Source organism: Ranitomeya imitator, chromosome 3 (assembly GCF_032444005.1).
Source record: "Ranitomeya imitator isolate aRanImi1 chromosome 3, aRanImi1.pri, whole genome shotgun sequence".
Classification (NCBI taxonomy): Eukaryota; Metazoa; Chordata; class Amphibia; order Anura; family Dendrobatidae; genus Ranitomeya; species Ranitomeya imitator.
The window spans coordinates 754687905-754706366 of record NC_091284.1 but is presented as its reverse complement, the minus strand read 5'-3'; the positions used below and the strand labels follow the sequence as shown (position 1 = coordinate 754706366).

The 18462-nt window shown below is 43.2% G+C and overlaps 1 protein-coding gene across 7 annotated transcripts in view; it reads left to right on the top strand.

Annotated features, from left to right (window-relative positions):
* Positions 1-18462, top strand: part of NBEA (neurobeachin) — an 899093-nt gene that overhangs the window by 264202 nt on the left and 616429 nt on the right. For all 7 annotated transcript variants that reach the window (XM_069758980.1, XM_069758976.1, XM_069758974.1 and 4 more), the window contains exons 9-10: positions 12838-13035; positions 15234-15367. In XM_069758980.1, the coding sequence (XP_069615081.1) occupies positions 12838-13035; positions 15234-15367 (332 nt within the window). The remainder of the gene's footprint in view (positions 1-12837; positions 13036-15233; positions 15368-18462) is intronic.

Sequence of the window (18462 nt, the reverse complement as noted above, 5' to 3'; positions counted from 1 at the left end):
GCATAAACCAAGCTGAAGTTAAAAATACAGTGCCGGCAAAAAAAATCTTTACAAGTTCAATGAAACCACAAAATCTTAATATTCAAGTGGATTCAAGTGTTTTATTGTGGATATTTTATTATAATTAGTATTTTGTCATGTCACCCTTACATTTTATCACCATCTGCAGTCGTTTAGGCATGGATTCAGCAAGGCTGGCTAAGTATGTGGAGTCCATGTTTACCCACAGTGTCTTCAGCACCTCCTTTAGTACTGTATATTTTGGGTCATACCGTGACACGGTACTCGGACGACGCACAACCTTTGAGCCTCCCCTGACCAGCCTAAAAGTGCTCTCATCACTAAACATCGCATTCTTCCACAATTCAGATGTCCAATCTTGATATTTCTTACAAACAAGCCTTTTCGTCTTCATTGCTGCTGTGAGCAAGGGCTTCTTTGTGGCACGGCAACTTGGTAGACCCAGGTCCTTCTGCAGGCGGTTACGAATTGTCCTAGTTGCGATGTTCTGGAGGAGCATAGGGTACTTGTTTTTTAGTTCAACAGCAGTTATAGAAGGATGTGACATCACTTCACGCTTCAGAAGCTTATCAGTCATTGGTGAAGTCTTCTTAGGTGCGCCAGAGCCTGACTTCCTCTGCGGTTCCATTCCAGGAGGCAATGATCATGCCGCCGACCGCTTCAGTTGATAAATTGCTTCTCTTGACACTCCCAGATCTCTAGCTACAGCAATCACCGAATCCCCCTTCTCGAGCAGAGTCAAGGCACAGGATTTCTCTTCCGTTTTAAGCTTCTTTCGACCCATTGTGGGAGATAATAAAAAAACTGAGGGAGATAATAAAAGACTGCCTAATAGCAAAACTGCCTGGGCTGCACATAACAACCATTCAGAGTGCAGCTTTCGCTTAACCAGAGAAGTGAACACTGAGTGTTGATTGGTTGATATTTGCAACAAAGCCAGCTTTAATATTAGACAGTTTTTATTATCTCCCCCATTGTGTACACATTTAAAAAGTGAAATTATGATGTGGATTTTATATGTAAAGTTTTTTTTTGCTGCGCAAGTGTAAATATTTTTTTTGCAGGCACTGTAATCACAGCCCTCTGGGCAAAAACAACAAAACAAAATGGTAGCACAAAACACAGTCCTTCTACTACCGGCGATCATCCCGCTAGGGTTAGCAGGACCCACTGTTCAGATATAAGCAAAACACTTATGTGGAGTGTCTCTCTCCAGACACTAAACACCCACTGCCTCTGGTGGCCAGCTGCTTAAGCCCCAGACCGCAGCCTGGGGCCTTTTAAATAAATTGGTTATCAACTGTTTGCAACATTTAGTGTGCTGAAAGAAAACATCTGAGTTTTTAGCTCACTGAAACCGTTAGCCTCAGTGAAACATATCTCCCCTCCAGCAACTTGCCAGTGACTTTGTCACATTTCCCCCCTGCCAAAAGCACCTTCATTTGCTAAACAGGGAAGTCTCGACATTGCATCTGTGTAACTTCCTGTTGCTGTGCTCCCCATGAAAACTAAAGTTTTGGACTTCTAGAAACCACCTAGTCACCCAGACATTCTTCCCCTTTTTTTCCCTTATCCATCCCTAGGTTGCATGATCTGACACTAGCCTGAACTTCCTGCCGAACAGGTAGTATCTCAGGGTGTCGCTTGCCAACTTGATGGCCAAGCACTCTTTCTCTACGATAGCATAGTTCTTTTGACAGGAGGAGAGTTTCCTACTCGGGTATAGGACTGGATGTGTGTCCCCATCTATTTCCTGGGACAACACCGCTTCCAAACCGACATCGGAGGCATCCATCTGGATCATGAGCTCCTTAGTGAAGTCAGGTGCGACCAAGACCGGCTGTAGGCATAGGGCAAGCTTCAACTCTTGGAAAGCTATCTCTGCTTCAGAGGACCATTTGACCATCGACGTCTTCGTGCCCTTTCGAAGATCAGTCAGAGGGGTGGCTATCATGGTAAAATTCTGGATAAATCACAGATAGTATCACACAATTCCCAGAAACCCCCTAAACTTCCTCTTATTTGTGGCTTTATTTCGCCCCTTCCGATGATGTAGCCCAAGTATTTTGATGAGATCATTAGAGCCACAAGGATCCCTAGAAGTCATTTACTTTTTACTTTTCAAGAGAAAAAGAGGAAAATAATTGTGTACCTTTGGTGGTGACCTCCAACCCACAGCTTGAGGTACTGAGAAAAACTGCTATAAAACTCCACCACATCTTACACAAGGATGACCGGCTAAATACAATATTCAAAGATCATCCCTTGCTGTGCTATAGGCAACCTCCAAATTTAAGGAACCTCATGATCCGAAGTTCAATGCTCTCAGATACACCAAGAGGAACTTATCCATGCAATTTGAAGAGCTGCAAAACCTGCACTCATGTAGAGACTAGAGTTTAGCGAATTTCTTCGGGTCCCCGCTTATTCGGCAAGCAGGTGTCAGCGCCGCAGATGCATGTGTGGCGGCTTTGTCACTGTCACATTACATGCATGGAGAGCCCAACAAACAGGCTCTCTATGCATGTGCTCTGACAGTGACACAGCCGCGACACATGCAGCTGCGGCGCTGATCAGCCGGCACGCTCCATGTATCCGAGTTCCCTCTGCAGCTTATTTGGCAAGCGCTATAGTGTTGTCTTTTAGTCTGGTCGGCCAATGTGAGTTTGTAACCACTCCCACCTCCCTTAAAATAGTCACATGACCCATCAGCTGATTGTCGGTTATAGAGTTCTTCTATGCAGACCAGGTATGGGTATGGAGCCTTCCCTTTTTTGTCTGTCCCGTTTGTCTCTTCCCCCGTGTGTTACCATCTGTAGTGGTGAGGCTAGCGTCTTTGCCAGCCAGTTCAATAGCCAGGGTCAACAGAGGTGACTGTCACGGGGGAGTAGGCACATGATGGCGGCGGGGAGAAGGACCCACATAGGATGTTAAGGGAGCTTAGAGACAGGCACAAGTTGGTGTCAGAAGGTGTCCCATACCTCACTCCCTACCTTTAGGGCCTTCCTCTCCCTTTTCCATCCCATCGTATTTATATGCTGTGTCATCCACTGGACTTAAGGTACCGTCACACTTTAGCGACGCTGCAGCGATACCGACAATGATCCGGATCGCTGCAGCGTCGCTGTTTGGTCGCTGGAGAGCTGTCACACAGACCACTCTCCAGCGACCAACGATGCCGAGGTCCCCGGTAACCAGGGTAAACATCGGGTAACTAAGCGCAGGGCCGCGCTTAGTAACCTGATGTTTACCCTGGTTACCATCGTTAAAGTAAAAAAAACAAACGCTACATACTTACCTACCGCTGTCTGTCCCCGGCGCTGGGCTTCTCTGCTCTGGCTGTGAGCACAGCGGCCGGAAAGCAGAGCGGCTATGTGTGACGGGGCCTTTACTCATGTCCTAGCGTGACAGTGACTGTTAGGGCTCGCTCACATCTACGTATAAAAAAATTGCTCAAATTCTAACTGCCCCGTCACAAACGCTACATACTTACCTACCGCTGTCTGTCTCTGGCGCTCTGCTTCTCTGCTCTGGCTGTGAGCGGCGGGCAGCCGGAAAGCAGAGCGGTGACGTCACCGCTCTGCTTTCCGGCCGCTGTGCTCACAGCCAGAGCAGAGAAGCCCAGCGCCGGGGACAGACAGCGGTAGGTAAGTATGTAGCGTTTGTTTTTTTTACTTTAACGATGGTAACCAGGGTAAACATCGGGTTACTAAGCGCGGCCCTGTGCTTAGTAACCCGATGTTTACCCTGGTTACCCGGGGACTTCGGCATCGTTGAAGACAGTTTCAACGATGCCGAAGTCTTTCCCCTGATCGTTGGTCGCTGGAGAGAGCTGTCTGTGTGACAGCTCTCCAGCAACCAAACAGCGACGCTGCAGCGATCCGGATCGTTGTCGGTATCGCTGCAGCGTCGCTAAGTGTGACGGTACCTTTAGCCAGAAAAGTTGTCAAGTGTCAGGTGTTCATCAATCCGTACATCATGCGAGTGTGCAAATTTTTTTTCCTCACCTAGCTTCCATTTGACATCCGAATGCATGGCTCCTCATCCTAATCCTGGTATGCATGGCTCCTCATCCCTATCCTGGTATGCATGGCTCCTCATCGTTATCCTGGTATGCATGGCTCTTCATCCCTATCCTGGTATGCGTGGCTCCTCATCCCTATCCTTCTATGCATTGTCCCCTCATCCCTATCCTGATATGCATTGTCCCCTCGTCCCTATCCTTGTATGCATGGCCCCATCCCTATCGTTTGCATGGCCCCACCCCTATCGTTGTGTGCATGTCCCCATCCCTATCGTTGTGTGCATGTCCCCCATCCCTATCGTTGTATGCATGTCCCCCATCCCTATCATTGTATGCATGTCCCGCATCCCTATCGTTGTATGCATGTCCCTCATCCCTATCCTTGTATGCATGTCCTCCATCCCTATCCTTGTATGCATGGCTCCATCCCTATCCTTGTATGCATGGCTCCATCCCTATCCTTGTATGCATGGCTCCATCCCTATCTTTGTATGCATGGCTCCATCCCTATCCTTGTATGCATGGCTCCATCCCTATCCTTGTATGCATAACCCCATCCTTATCCTGGTATGATTGGCCGCCATCAAAAAACATAAAAAAATTTAAACCATGTTACTTACCTTCCTGCGCTCCCTCGCAGCGTCTTGTTCTGGTGCCAGCAGCTGCTTTATGATTGTAAGCAGCGCATGGCAGGGACTTCATGCGTTGCTGACAGGCAGAGTTCAGCTGTCGGAATACTCACTGCTCTGCACGCCGGGACTATGTGCATGGAGGGCAGTGAGTATTAAGTAGCGCGCACAGTGTCAGCTGCCGGGCGGTCACGTGTGCGACTACTTAAGAGAAATGAATATTCACCTCTCTCCATGCCCATGGGAGTGGAGAGAGGTGAGTATTCATTTCTCTTAAGTATCAACACACGTGACCGCCCGGCAGCTGCAGGAGTCGGCTGCTGCAGCTGACACTGTGCATGCTATTGCAGAGAAATTAATATTCATTGCCAGTGCAGTGAATATTCATTTCTCTATAGCAGCGGGCACAGGAGTTAGCTGCAGCAGCCAGCCCCTGCCTCCTGTGACCCGCTGCTTCGCTGCTGCCACTCTCCCTCCCATTTTTTGGGCACCTCTCTCGAGTATAAGCTGAGGGGGGCGTTTTCAGCACAAAAAATATGTTGAAAAACTTGGCTTATGCTCGAGTATATAGGGTAATTAAAATGTACTTTGTTTGTGGGACAACTCCTTTGTTTCCATATGAAAAGGTTCATCGTTCTATTTGATAAGAAAAAACGTCCTCTGTTGTAGACTTTTTTTTAAATAAATTTCAAGGTTGGCCGCGACTTACTCCAAGTTTTTCATTTTGGCCCTTTGTGTATTTGAGTTTGACATCACTTCTCTATATGTATCTAGATCTTCTACAAAGTGATTTAAACATCCTCAAATAAAAGCTTGTAACTACCGGGCGTTGCATCCATAGCAGCCTTTGTGTCTAATGTTATTATTTTGTTTTATGTTGCCTAAATAGCACCAACATATTCTGCAGCAATGTACAGGGATTGTCACAATTGACATCAGGGTGTATGAGGTACAGAGGAGCAGATGTATGAAGAGGATTATTCCTCCTTCTGCCTTGTCCTGGACTAACATAGACTAATGTTGGCTCAATCCGCAGATATCCACTGGTTTGACCGACAATCTAATGTATATGGAGACCCGGGCTGACTTACTGTTGGGGAGATGTCAGTTGGGCATGTCTGATTTTGGGCTGCTGAACTTATTGCTCTCTCAGACGGTGAGATATCTGCTGGTGGCTTTCTCATGGAGAAAGACTAATGGTCCTGTGTAAGGGAGAGTCGGGGGAAAGATGGCTGCCAGATGAACGATCAACTAAAGTGTCGTTTGGCCGGCAGCCATCTGATGTTTATGGTTGGCTTTAAACTGGCAAGCAAAATGCTGATCTTAGTAAATACCCCATTGTAATTTTCCTTTTTTGGCAGTAAAGGCAGCCATATTAATTATCACCCATCAGTTGGCTTTCTAGCCACATTCCGAGCTGTGCTGTGTCTCATTTTGTAACATTAGGTTATGTTCCCATGAATAGATGTACTGCGGACCTCCGGCAATATTTACCGCTGCGGTGAAGCACTGCAAAGAGTGAGACCCCTACATCCGCAGCATAAATTGACTTGTTGCAGATCTTAAACCCGCAGCTTTTGTCATTTTACGCTGCAGATATTTTTCACAACATGTGCATGAGATTGCTTGCACTGGAAAATGCAGCGGGTTTTCCATGAGATCATAGCCTGAGGGTCTCTCATTATGACTGTCCATTTTTTTCACGTATGTTAAAGGATGGCCTAATTTTCATCAATGTTTGGTCTTGGATCAGTTTTTACCATTAGTTTCTTTCATCAGTGATTTTCTCTAATCACTAAACTTCACTGCAATGTTAAACACGTGCAGCACACGGATGGCGTCTGCGTCAGCGCTTTTCACGGACACATGGATTGTATGGATGATTTTGATCCGGCCAAAAATGGAAATCTTAATGTAATTAATGCGTATATGAGCTATTCACTTTTTACAGAAGCTTTGCCACATCTGTCCATTCATTGTGCCTACTATTGCTATATCCGGTCTATTGATGTGATTAGACTGAGCTGCAATACCAGACTCCACCTGTAAGCACATGTGGCACTGTAGTGATAATGATCCTAAATTCATGATGACCCAGTACTATAGTTGATGTAGTTATCATTTGTGTGGGGACAGTTTATTCTTTTTCATTTACATTACAATTGATATATTTTTTTTCTTATTCACTAATCATTTTGTGCTTTATTGTCTCTTTTGAGAAAGAGGTCTCCTTCAGTGCTTAACCAGCATTTCAGTAGTTGCAGACACATTGTGTTTTTTTGTACAAAAAGATAAAAGGCGACAAATGAAAAGACTTTGTCTGTGGGAGAACCTAGTCATTGCTCTTAACGAGCAGATAATGTGGACAATGCTGTGTAAAGTAACGCTTGTTATGTGCCGGTAAATATACTTAACTTCCAGCCTGTTTTATAGAAAATTTCAGATCAAAGTACTCTTGGAGAACATGAATTTTTTGTATATTACGTGTAATGCTTATGACCCTATTACAGTTCAGCTGAAGGTGCCATAGGGTTTTCTAACCTGTCCTTCCGCTATGCCAAAGATCAATTATTGCACTTGATCAGAGAAGGTAGTATGGCACAGTACGGTAGACCTGTCAGTGCATGGACTCATTAAAGTAATAAGGTCTCCCACCAAGTCTCTGCCATCCATGGCGGACACGGTGTGAACCGCTCTCCAAGAACCAACGTAACATTGTGGAGCAGTTACTGCATCCTTCAGTTTAGACTGTGTTTAGGGGGATACTTTTAAAAGTAATAGAATATGGAGTTTGCTGCTTTATCCCTGTATTTTAATGCTTGGGTCAGGTGTCTTGCTGGCTTGCAAACCACCAACCACCCTCACCATACTCTTGATTTCTCATTAGGGACCATATAAAAGGTGTATTGAGTATCATTAGAGGGTTATTCCCAACATTAGAAGTTATTAGCTATCCAAAGGATTGGTTCCAACTTGCGGATGATTAACTGTTGCGACCCTCCCCCCAGATTCCGAGAAGTGGGCTCTGAATTGCCCCATTGGAACAGCATTTGCCATGCTTGCATAGTTGCAGTGTCAATGTTTTTTTTTTTGTTTTTTTTTTAAATACATAAGTCCAGTAAATTCAATCATGAATGGATGCAGTGGTGCGTTCATCCTTACACGTGGGACTTCCGGAAACTACAGGGTACAGTACTTTGAGATTTTCAACAGTTTTGCAGAGAATGAATGGACAAATCTTAGGACAAAAAAAGAGCAAATACCCTGCAGTAAGTAACTAAAAAGTAATAGTACATTTAAATGTAAATCGCATCCCACCGCAGCAAGGTCTACCTGATCAGGATGTCCCTTTCTCTAATAGCCCATCTCGTATATATGTGCCAGCTGGCCTCAAAACATGGGGGGCAGAGCAGGACCAACAGTTCTACAGAGAATGAATGGAGATTTTCAGAGCCACCTTCTTGGGAATGATGAGGTTCACAGTGGTTGCATCCACACTGATCTAGTAGTTGCCACATATACTTTGAGTGGGTGATAACTTTTCATGATGGGCATAACCCTTTGAGTCTATGGCCCCATTTTGGGCTACTGTTAATTTTTTTTAGATAGTCGCTAGTATAGATGTATATAGGGATCACTTTGATGATTTAAAGCATTGTCCAATGGTGAACATTTTTCGGCAAACCTCTTTTATGGGTTTAAAAATATAAAAGCAATACTCACTGATCTCCTTTCTTTTTAGTTCCTATGGTTTCCCGGTTTCCCAGTACCTCACCAGTTTCTACCTTCTGGTTCTATCTTGACACCCAAGAAATGATGGGGAATGATGCTTAGTTGAGCCACTGGCGGAGGCTTGTCCCCACTGTAGGCATTTAGGGATGTTTCCCTTTATTTCCGATGTCTCACGATAGGACCAGGAAGAAGAGACCGGCTGGACACCCAAGCAGCATTGGATTGGGATTTGTGGCTTTATGATATATGGAGGTAGTTGGTGATCCTTTGACAGTAAATTATATTTGTATGTGTTGCCTGGGGCAGATTGCCAGTAATGCATTCCAATAATTATGGCTGGAAATGTTGCCACTTATTGTAAGAATCACAATCCATTTTTTTTTTCGAATCCATCTAATGAATTGCTTGTTGCTATTCGATTAGTGCATTCCAGGAAGCCACTTGAGAGATAGAAAAGCGATTTCTGTCATTTTCTTCGTCATCGTCATGCTATTCCTATATTTCCAGTGAGATAATGTACAGCTGAAATGAGCAGCTTCCACTCTTCGCTCCTGACAAACACAATGCGAGTCAATGAACTCCTGTTTTCAACACTTTCATTGTCTTGCTCGTCGTCTTCACGTAGCTGTCATCTGTCTGCAACATTTTAAAGAACCATGTCAAATGGAAATGACAGCTTGCTTTATGGAAGTCTCTTATCCGTTCATGCTCGGACAATTTGACAGCAAACAGTTTCACGGCATCCGTATCGGTAATATCTGACGATATTTTATGAAGGCAATTAAGTGTTACCGCTTGACACAAAGAAAGAGTTAAAATGGAATAAGTGAATGTATTTACAGTTAAAGTAGTAGCATGTCGCGGTGCCTAATAGACGTCATTCTAGGCTGACGGCTTGGTGGAATGTCCCGAGCGTGCCGAGCTAATGATCCATATGATGCACTTTCCTCCAAGGCCTTTCCATTAAGGCCAATGGTATTTGTTAATGCTGCTGGTTATGCGTGTGTAAACAGTCTCCAGAAAATGCTTCTGTTCATCTGACTGTATAAACCGTGTCGGGCCGAGCACTCATGGAATGACGGTTACAAATGTGCAGCTTGTTTATATCTTTGATCCCTGTTTTCTGCCTCTGGATTTAAGCACCAAAAAAAAAAAAAAAAAAAACCTTGTTCCTGTGCCATGTGTACTCGCCTTGTACACTCTCCTTTTATCCAGCTCCTGAAGGCCGTTACGGCTCCTTTCCATGGTTCCTTTCCATGCTTCTAAGTATGACACTCCTTTGTACATTATTATTCCATCCTGCAGCACCAACTGGCGTAGACTGTGTTTACAGAAGTATCGTGTCGCAACACTTTGTCATATCTGTCAGTCAAAAAAAAAAATTAAAATTGTTATTGGGTTTGTTGGGGTTCTTTCAAGTTTTCCAGACTTTTAACTGCAAAAATATCTGCATTCTTGAAGTCCCAAACCTCAATTGTACTGAGTGTATAGCCTCATAGCAAAGCACAAGCTTAGCAGGGTGCTCCATTCTGATGATACATTGTGTAGTTTTTGAACTGCTTGTTAAAGGGAATCTGTCAGTAGGATCACCCATTCTAAGCAGTTTGTAATGGCACGCAGGTGAATAACATGGCACCTTGATAGCTATAATCCGATGTCTTATTCCAGAGAAATACACACTTATATGTAAATAAGCTGTTTAGGGCACTGGGCGGGGCTTAGATCTCCCTGAGAATCTGCCTCCAGAGATTATTTTAAACTAAGGTGGCATTACGAGTGTGATGTGTAATGGCCGCTCTCCTGATCTCACTGCAGAGCTGTGTGTGATTATACCTGACATATCTCCAGGTTGCTCTGAGCTTCACCTTCCATCTCACAGGCAGACAGAGCAGCAAGACATCAGAGCTGTGAGAGAAGCAGCAAATATATTTGTAAGAAGACCAATTTCAGTTCAGTTAGTTCACCTAACCCTTTTATTGAAAATCCTTTCTGGAGGCCGATTCTGGAGGCATGACAGCACAGGAATCACCACTTCTGATCAGCTGTAAAATCATCACCGCCGATCAGAGAGCTGCCGGTCCCGTGAGCACGCATCTGTGATCGCAAGTATAAAGTTTGCTTACGGTCACTGGTGTCAGCTGATGGGACTGCTGCTCCCATCAGCCATCAACTGCTGCCGCTAATAACGGTGAGAGCAGGAGCGGCTTATGGGAGGATTCATCAGCCAGCTCCTGCACTGTAAATAAATAATAATAAAATTCCCCTGTATTTATTATAACCAGCCAGGCAAAACTCACAGCTTGGGGCTGCAACCCTCACCTGTCTGCTTCAGCAAGGCTGGTTATCAAGAATACAGGGGTCCTCACGCTGTTTTTTTACATTTTTTTTAAATAAATAATTTAAAAAATGCTTGGGGTCATCCCATTTTTGACAACCAGTCTGTAGCGGTGGCAAGTGGGGTTCATATTTGTGGGGTTGATGTCACCTTTTGTATTGTCCAGTGACATCAAGCCCACGGCTTAGTAATGGAGAGGCATCTATAAGACACCTATCCATTACTAATCCTGTAGATATATGGTAAATAAAGACACAGCCAGAATAAAGTCTTTATTTGCAATAAAACAAAATACACTTTTACTTTATTTAAAAATAACAAACACAGTTATACTCCCTTAACGCCCATTCCATTAAATCCCTCGCCTCCTGTAATAAACCAATAATAAAAAAAACAACAATATTCCTCACCTGTCTGTCGTTCTGTCCCACGCCGTAATCCATGTCTGGGGGATAAATCGTTTTCAACCTGGATGGTGCCAAGATTTGACTGTCCAGGCTGAGAACCTCTGGGGAATGAGCTACTACGAGCCCTACTAGCGATGACGTCATCGACGTTACTGCTGGTCACTGAGGCTGTGTTCCCAGCCAGCAAATGAACTGCGGTGGACCTGAGAAACAGTTTCACGGTGCAGAGGCGAATTAACCGGAGATCACAAGGAAAATTTCACTGTGGTGAATTTGAACTATGGTGAACTCGCCTCTGCACTGTGAGACCTTCTCACGGTGCTAACGGGCATCTCACCAAGGTCACCGCAGTTTAGCCCGGCTGGGAACGCAGCCTCAGTGACTAGCAGTAACCTCGATGAGTATATCTGTGTTTGTTATTTTTAAATAAAAAAGTAAAACTCTGTTTTGTTTTATTTCTAATAAAAGACTGTATTCTGGCGGGTCTTTATTTACCATATAACTATAAGATTAGTAATGGATAGAAGTCTTATAGGTATTTTTTTAAGAATATTCCTAACTTGTAAAATGATTGCTTTTCACTAGGATATTCTGTCATCTTGTCCTTCCTGAGGGTTCGATCCCTGGGACTTGTACTGATCATGAGTAGTGGTGAACGAATATACTCGTTACTCGAGATTTCCCGAGCACGCTCGGGTGTCCTCCGAGTATTTTTTAGTGCTCGGAGATTTAGTTTTCATCGCCTCAGCTGAATGATTTACAGCTTTTAGCCAGCATAAGTACATGTGGGGGTTGCCTGGTTGCTAGGGCATCCCCACATGTAATCAAGCTGGCTAGTAGCTGTAAATCATTCAGCTGTGGCGAAAAAAAACTACCGTAAATCTCCGAGCACTAAAAAATACTCGGAAGACACCGAGCGTGCTCGGGAAATCTTGAGTAACGAGTACCGTATATTCGCTCATCACTAATCATGAGAATGAAGGTGCCGCAGTGCTAATTTATACCCAGGAAGTTGTCAAATTCTTTATACCTCTGCTGAGCGCTGCTGTGTTCTCTTTATCGCCATGAACTAAAGGACCAGCAGTCAGAAATCGGACTTGGCGGATCCTTATGCTCCTTGACATTACCTAACATTGGGGTGCTGGCACCTACACCGATCAGCTGTTTGCAGGTCCTGCAGTGGCTAGAAGTAAACAGTATGCAGAGCCGAGACACCACAGCTACGCACTCTGCATACTGGGTGTTCTTGGGTACTGTAGCTTTGCTCCTACTTACTTCAATAATGGCTGAACATCCGTACCTTAGACCAGCAGCCACACAGATTACAAAGCTGTGGTGTCCTGGCTCTGCAAACTTCTCTAGCCACTGCAAAAGCTGCAAACAGCTGATCGGTGGACCTGTCCAACTCCCACCAACCTGATATTAATGACCTTAGGTCCTGGACTACCGCTTTAAGGAATACATTTGCATAGTTTTGGCTAAGTGGATATTTTGCATTAAATCTTCATGATTCTTTTCCTAATGTGATAATGTATGGTTTTGAGACTTTCTATATTTTTCCTCTTGTATTTTATTTTTTTTCTCCTTGGTAATAAATGTAGAATGTTTTTGTGTTGTATAATTGGTATTCACGTACAGTTTATCTTCTGGGATTATTTTTCTAACTTTTTTTTTATTTTTTTTATACAGAGTACATTCAAGTTTAAATCTGAGAGTGATATACATTTGGCCGAGCACCACAAGCAAGTCCTGTATGATGGAAAACTCGCAAGCAGTATAGCATTCACGTACAATGCAAAGGCCACTGACGCCCAGCTTTGCCTTGAATCCTCACCAAAGGAAAACCCCTCCATATTTGTGCACTCTCCCCATGCACTGATGCTACAGGTAAAGAAGAAAATGGCATCTAGTTATTAAGTATTCTACCTCTTCATTGCCCATAGAAATTGGGCACTGTCCTACATCTGTGTTCCTTGATTAGATGATATACGGTAAGTATCCCGATTAGAAGAAGTTGGAGATGGATCTTCTGACATCGGCCCGGTTGTGTACTTGCATAGTTAAGGGTCATTTAATAAAAATATGCAAAACAAAATTGCACCAGTTGTACTGAATTTGCAGAATTTAGCTTGTTTTTTGCTTGTCTTTTTCCTCACATTCCTGGCATCCATGCAACTATTGTTTTTGCAGGATCACCATTTGTAAGTTTCAGTTCACTCTCTCATTTTTGTTGTTGCCACTTTTACAAAATATAAATATTTTATAAAAGAAAGAAAAACTGCTGTACCCATTGATGAGCGCAATCACAAAGTGATCCTAACATATTCGTCTTGACTTGGTTATAATATTCAGTTCGCGTATGTGCTCAAGGGTAGAAATAAAACCACACTATAGCAGCAGGATTTAATGCAATTTTTCTGTAATCAGTGAGGGGGGAAGGTAAATTGTGGGTGACGAGGATCTCCTAGGAGGACAGAGGTTTAGGTATTATGTGCTGCTGAGTGACCATGCACTCGTTTTTTTTAAATATGGCTTTTAAAGAATGCCGAGGCAGAGAACAGGCACATCTGTTGCTTACCGACCCATAACATCACATTCTCAAAATAGCTTCCGCTTCAGATTCATATTACATCTTGCCATTCTGCCTAAAGAGTAATGACATTTGAAGGAACAGAGAGTGAGGCTGACTTTTCAAAGTTATCAGAAAGCATTAACTGTTCTCAAGAACCTCTGGTCAGATGCCCCAAAGCCTACACACAAATAATATTCATTTATTACACTATATTGCACATTGGCATGAGATACAAGTTATTATGAGCTGTTACTTCTGTATTGCACCATTAGGGTGATGGGAGCTTAATTTCTAAACAAAGAACTATCTAAATACATTTCTGTATTTTCCTTTTTTATTTTAAGGGATTTACTGTAAATGTATTTTTTAAAAATAATTTGAACACTTACCCCAGTGTGTTCTTCTTGCCCCCATCTCGCCAATGCACCAGAAATGGCCACATGCTCAATTACGTGGCCAAGACAGGTCACCACCATCTGTGACTCTAATATGTCTGATCCTTTGTGTTCATGCAAGGGATAAGTCACTACCAAACACTTACTCCACTCTCCCTATCAAAAAATACACACTTGGTGAACGAGCAACTTTATGGTGGATTCAAGAGGAGTTGATGGATGATCCCGAATTAATGTATATGGCCAGTGTTACTTACCCATATCCTGTCTTCCAACTTTTTAGAATGCTTACTGTACTTGAGCAAGTGCTAAATGCTCTATCATTTGATAATCATTGGGATGAACTTTCGTAAGAACTCTTGGGCGAGTGTAGACATGCCAATCAGTGGATGAAAGAGCAATGCGCTTGTTTCTTGTGTGATTTGATTAGGCCTTAAACAACCAATCCACCTGTATTATGGTCTGTCGGTGCTCGGTATGAATAGGGATCTGTGTATATAAGTGAGCATTTAGACCCCCTAATACATCAGATGAAAATGGGCCAAAAAACACTGTTTGTTAGTGGCTCGAAAGTCATCTCAGACTTAAACATTCGCCATTAATGTATTTTTTTCAGCCAGTGATTTTGCTTACCAACCAAAAAAAATGCATTGTACTGAACCAGAACTATAATAGACGTTCATAGGTCAACCCAAACGATTGTTCATTTCACCAGAACAGCCAATAATCATTCTTTTGGCCATTTTATACAACTTATCGAATGTCTATGGGAACCTTTACTCTTTGATTTAGGCCGGGGTCACACTTGCGTGTGCAATGCGAGTAACTCGCATGAGTCTCTCGCATCAATATCCGGCACTCGGGACCGGAGCGTTCAGCTGCATAGATATATACATGCAGCCGCACAGTCCGGTCTTGAGTGGCGGCGGCAGTGTCGGGTATTGATGCGAGAGACTCGTGCGAGTTTCTCGCATTGTACACACAAATGTGACCCCGTCCTTGTAGTGAATACCAACTAGCTAGGTTTCAAAATGGATGCATTGACCTGTCAATCTCCCCTGTTTGCAGTTTATGTAATCACTCTAAAGCGCTTTTTTTTTCCTTTTCCCTCCATTTAGGACGTAAAAGCTATAGTAACACACTCGATACACAGCGCAATCCATTCGATTGGGGGTATCCAGGTTCTCTTTCCACTTTTTGCACAGCTGGACAATCGGCAGCTGAACGACAGTCAGGTGGAAACTACGGTCTGGTAAGAATTTCTTGTTTGCTATGGGAAAGATATATATCTTGGTACCGTGTTATAAACCTGTCCATTTATAATGACCACGGACAAGATAAAGATCCCCAATTCACATCAGGACTACAAGATCCCAGGTACTTTTAGCTGCGTCACTTCTAATGTGGTGTACCTAATTATTTGTACTAAATGTCCAACTGGGGGTCTGTATGTGGGGGAGACAGGGCAAAAGCTTAGAACAAGAATGAATTCTCACTGCCACACAATAAGAGAAAAAAGAATGGATCTACCTGTGGCAATACATTTTTGTCTCCCAAATCATAACATTATGAACATGTAATTACTTGTGTTAAAAGGTAGCTTCAAATCTTAGAGAGACAGGAGAGTCTGGGAATATAAACTGATGACGACCTTTCACAGTCTTAGTGGAGGAATGAATGTGTCACACGGATTTATGTCTTTTTACATCAACTAAGGAACTTGCCCCTCAGACTATGAGGGGTCATCACAACAGAGACCCTAATCAGAGGACAATAAAACAATCCTTATCTAAGAACTGGTCCAATATTTATGGACATAACTGTTTATCACTCATGGTAATTCTGCTTCATGTCACCTGTCTTATCCATGGTTTTTCCTTTTTTTTCTGTGCTATGTTGTGCATAAATATGTGATTCTTCAGAATTTCTTTTAGTCTTTGCCTGATGAAGAGACCTGTGTAGTCTCGAAAGCTTGCAATTTGCTGCCATCTTTTCAGTTAGCCATTAAAAGGTATCAACCACTGAGGACTTTTGTTTGCTATGTTAATCTTCCCGTTGCACACGATGTTTATGGGTTTTTCAGCATTGCGCATTTTCGGATTAGTAGTAGGGAGATTCTATCAGAGGTCGGACACGAGTTTCTCTGTAAATGCATTGTGGGTTTTTAATTGATTAGTGTTGGCCATTTCATTTGAGGAAGACAATAGATTTTGCAATCTTCTAAGTAAATGCACTCATGGGAATGCGAAGCAAGCGCTAAGAATCTCTAATCGTAAAGGTTTATTGATTTATTTTCAATGCGGCCTTTGAGGTTCACCACACAGACTGTTTAGTCGGAACATGTTATGGAGGATTTGAGTGGTGTAGGAGAATGGGCATATCACGGGCATCAGAAATAATGGTCATATTGTAAGATATATTTAAAAGGTTGGACACTTTACAATTTCATCAATTCTGCTTTCGTCAGCTGCCTTATTACTGTCTCGCTGGTCTTGAATGGTTCTCAGTCTCCCAGAGGATGTCTATTGAGCAGCTGATGGTGTATTTCATCATGAGGACTTGGCAGGTACCCAGTACACTGGCCACAGGCTTCGATTTCTACCTTCATGACTGTGTCTAATAAATGCATAGATTACTAAATAGAAGAGATTATCTGCTTAAGTTCGACTTCATACATCTGGCATGTACGGACCGTGATGAAGGAATTCAGACAAGAACTAAACAGCTTCATATATGAAGGAGATTTGAGGAGAAACACATCTACACCATACATCACAGCCTTCACTTGGACCATGAATGTCGGATGTGTTAAGCCTCTTTCCATTTGCTCTGGTATCATTGGTGAAGTTTGCGGAAGGTCACCATTACTTGGGACTTTTGCACTTTGAATAACCGTCAAAGTAGTTGGTAATCAATGGTGTGCATGAGTGGAACAGGCTGCCACGAGAGGTGTTGAGTTCTCCTTCAATGGAGGTCTTCAGACAGAGGCTGGACAGTCATCTGTCTGAGATGGTTTAGTGAATCCTGCATTGATCAGGGGTTGGACTCGATGACCCTTGAGGTTTCTTCCAACTGCAACATTCTGTGATTTTATGTATTTTTGTAATTATGGGTAATGTTGTCATACACATTAGATAAATGTCAGCCAAAGCCACCAATTTTGGCTGAACCAGTTGACCAACTAATAAGTGTTGGGGATGTTCTATATTTCTCCCAATAATGGGACCTTAAGGGATCAATTGTAAAATTCACTAGAACCCTGGAGCAAGTGTTTAATTTTCCTACTGCTCCACCCAAGTGGAAATGAAGCATTACATGGTGCCTATTGAAATGAATGGACTGATCATACAGTGGACAGATATGCAGTGTGCTGCAGAATGAGACACTTTGTTGTCGCTCTTTGCGCATGATAATTGATGAGGTTTCCAACAAGGGAGTCTCCAATGATTTCGGTGTGGAGTGTTTAAATATAGGCTTTCTATAGTAGTCAGACCCTTCAACCCGCCTCTGCTTGCTCTTCAGTGCAATGCCAGATATGTTAGTATGGCATCTTATTACTGCTGGGGGAAAGGAGACATTGCTACTATTCTATAAATAAAATCTTTAAAAGACAGTGGCAGAGCAGGACGGCCTTTGGATATTATTAGTTCAGATCTGCTCCTGAGTATTATCCATCAATACAAATATAAATACCCAAATATCTTAGAAAGCAAGACGGAAGCAGCTGATTCGACAGGCGGAGCAGGTGTTAGTCATCATATCCGCGTGTCCTCATTATGCTCCTCGGGGCACATCATGTACATTTCCTTTATAGCCTAAAACTGTACACTTTATATAAAAGTATAGAAATGTATTGCCCCGCTCACCTGTGCCATTGTCTATATAGATTTCAGATATAGAGGTGAATATTCTTATTTTATTTGGAGAAATCTAATATAACCTAATCACAGAAACTCCTAGATGTCATAGAGGAGCTAAAGGTCCCCAAATACATTGGGTTAAAGGGGTTATCCGGACTATTTGATTTTTATTTTCTCTAGGCCTAAGAACTAACATGCAGGTAGTTGCTGACTACCTGGCTATTCTGCCCAGCACCATCTCAGTAATTGCCAGTCATTCTGCTGCTTTGCAACAACAGAGCAGCTCAATCTCTTTCCATCTGCTCTGTCTACGGGACATGACAGGCAACATCATGGTGATTGACAGCCGGCTTCCTGCAGTTAGGCAGCGGGGAGCCGGCTGTCAGTCAGCAGGACATCGGCAGTCAGTCAGCATGACATCGGCAGTCACGCCCTGTCAGCAGAGCAGATTGGAAGAGAAGCTGATGCTGCTTTGTCGCCATCAGCG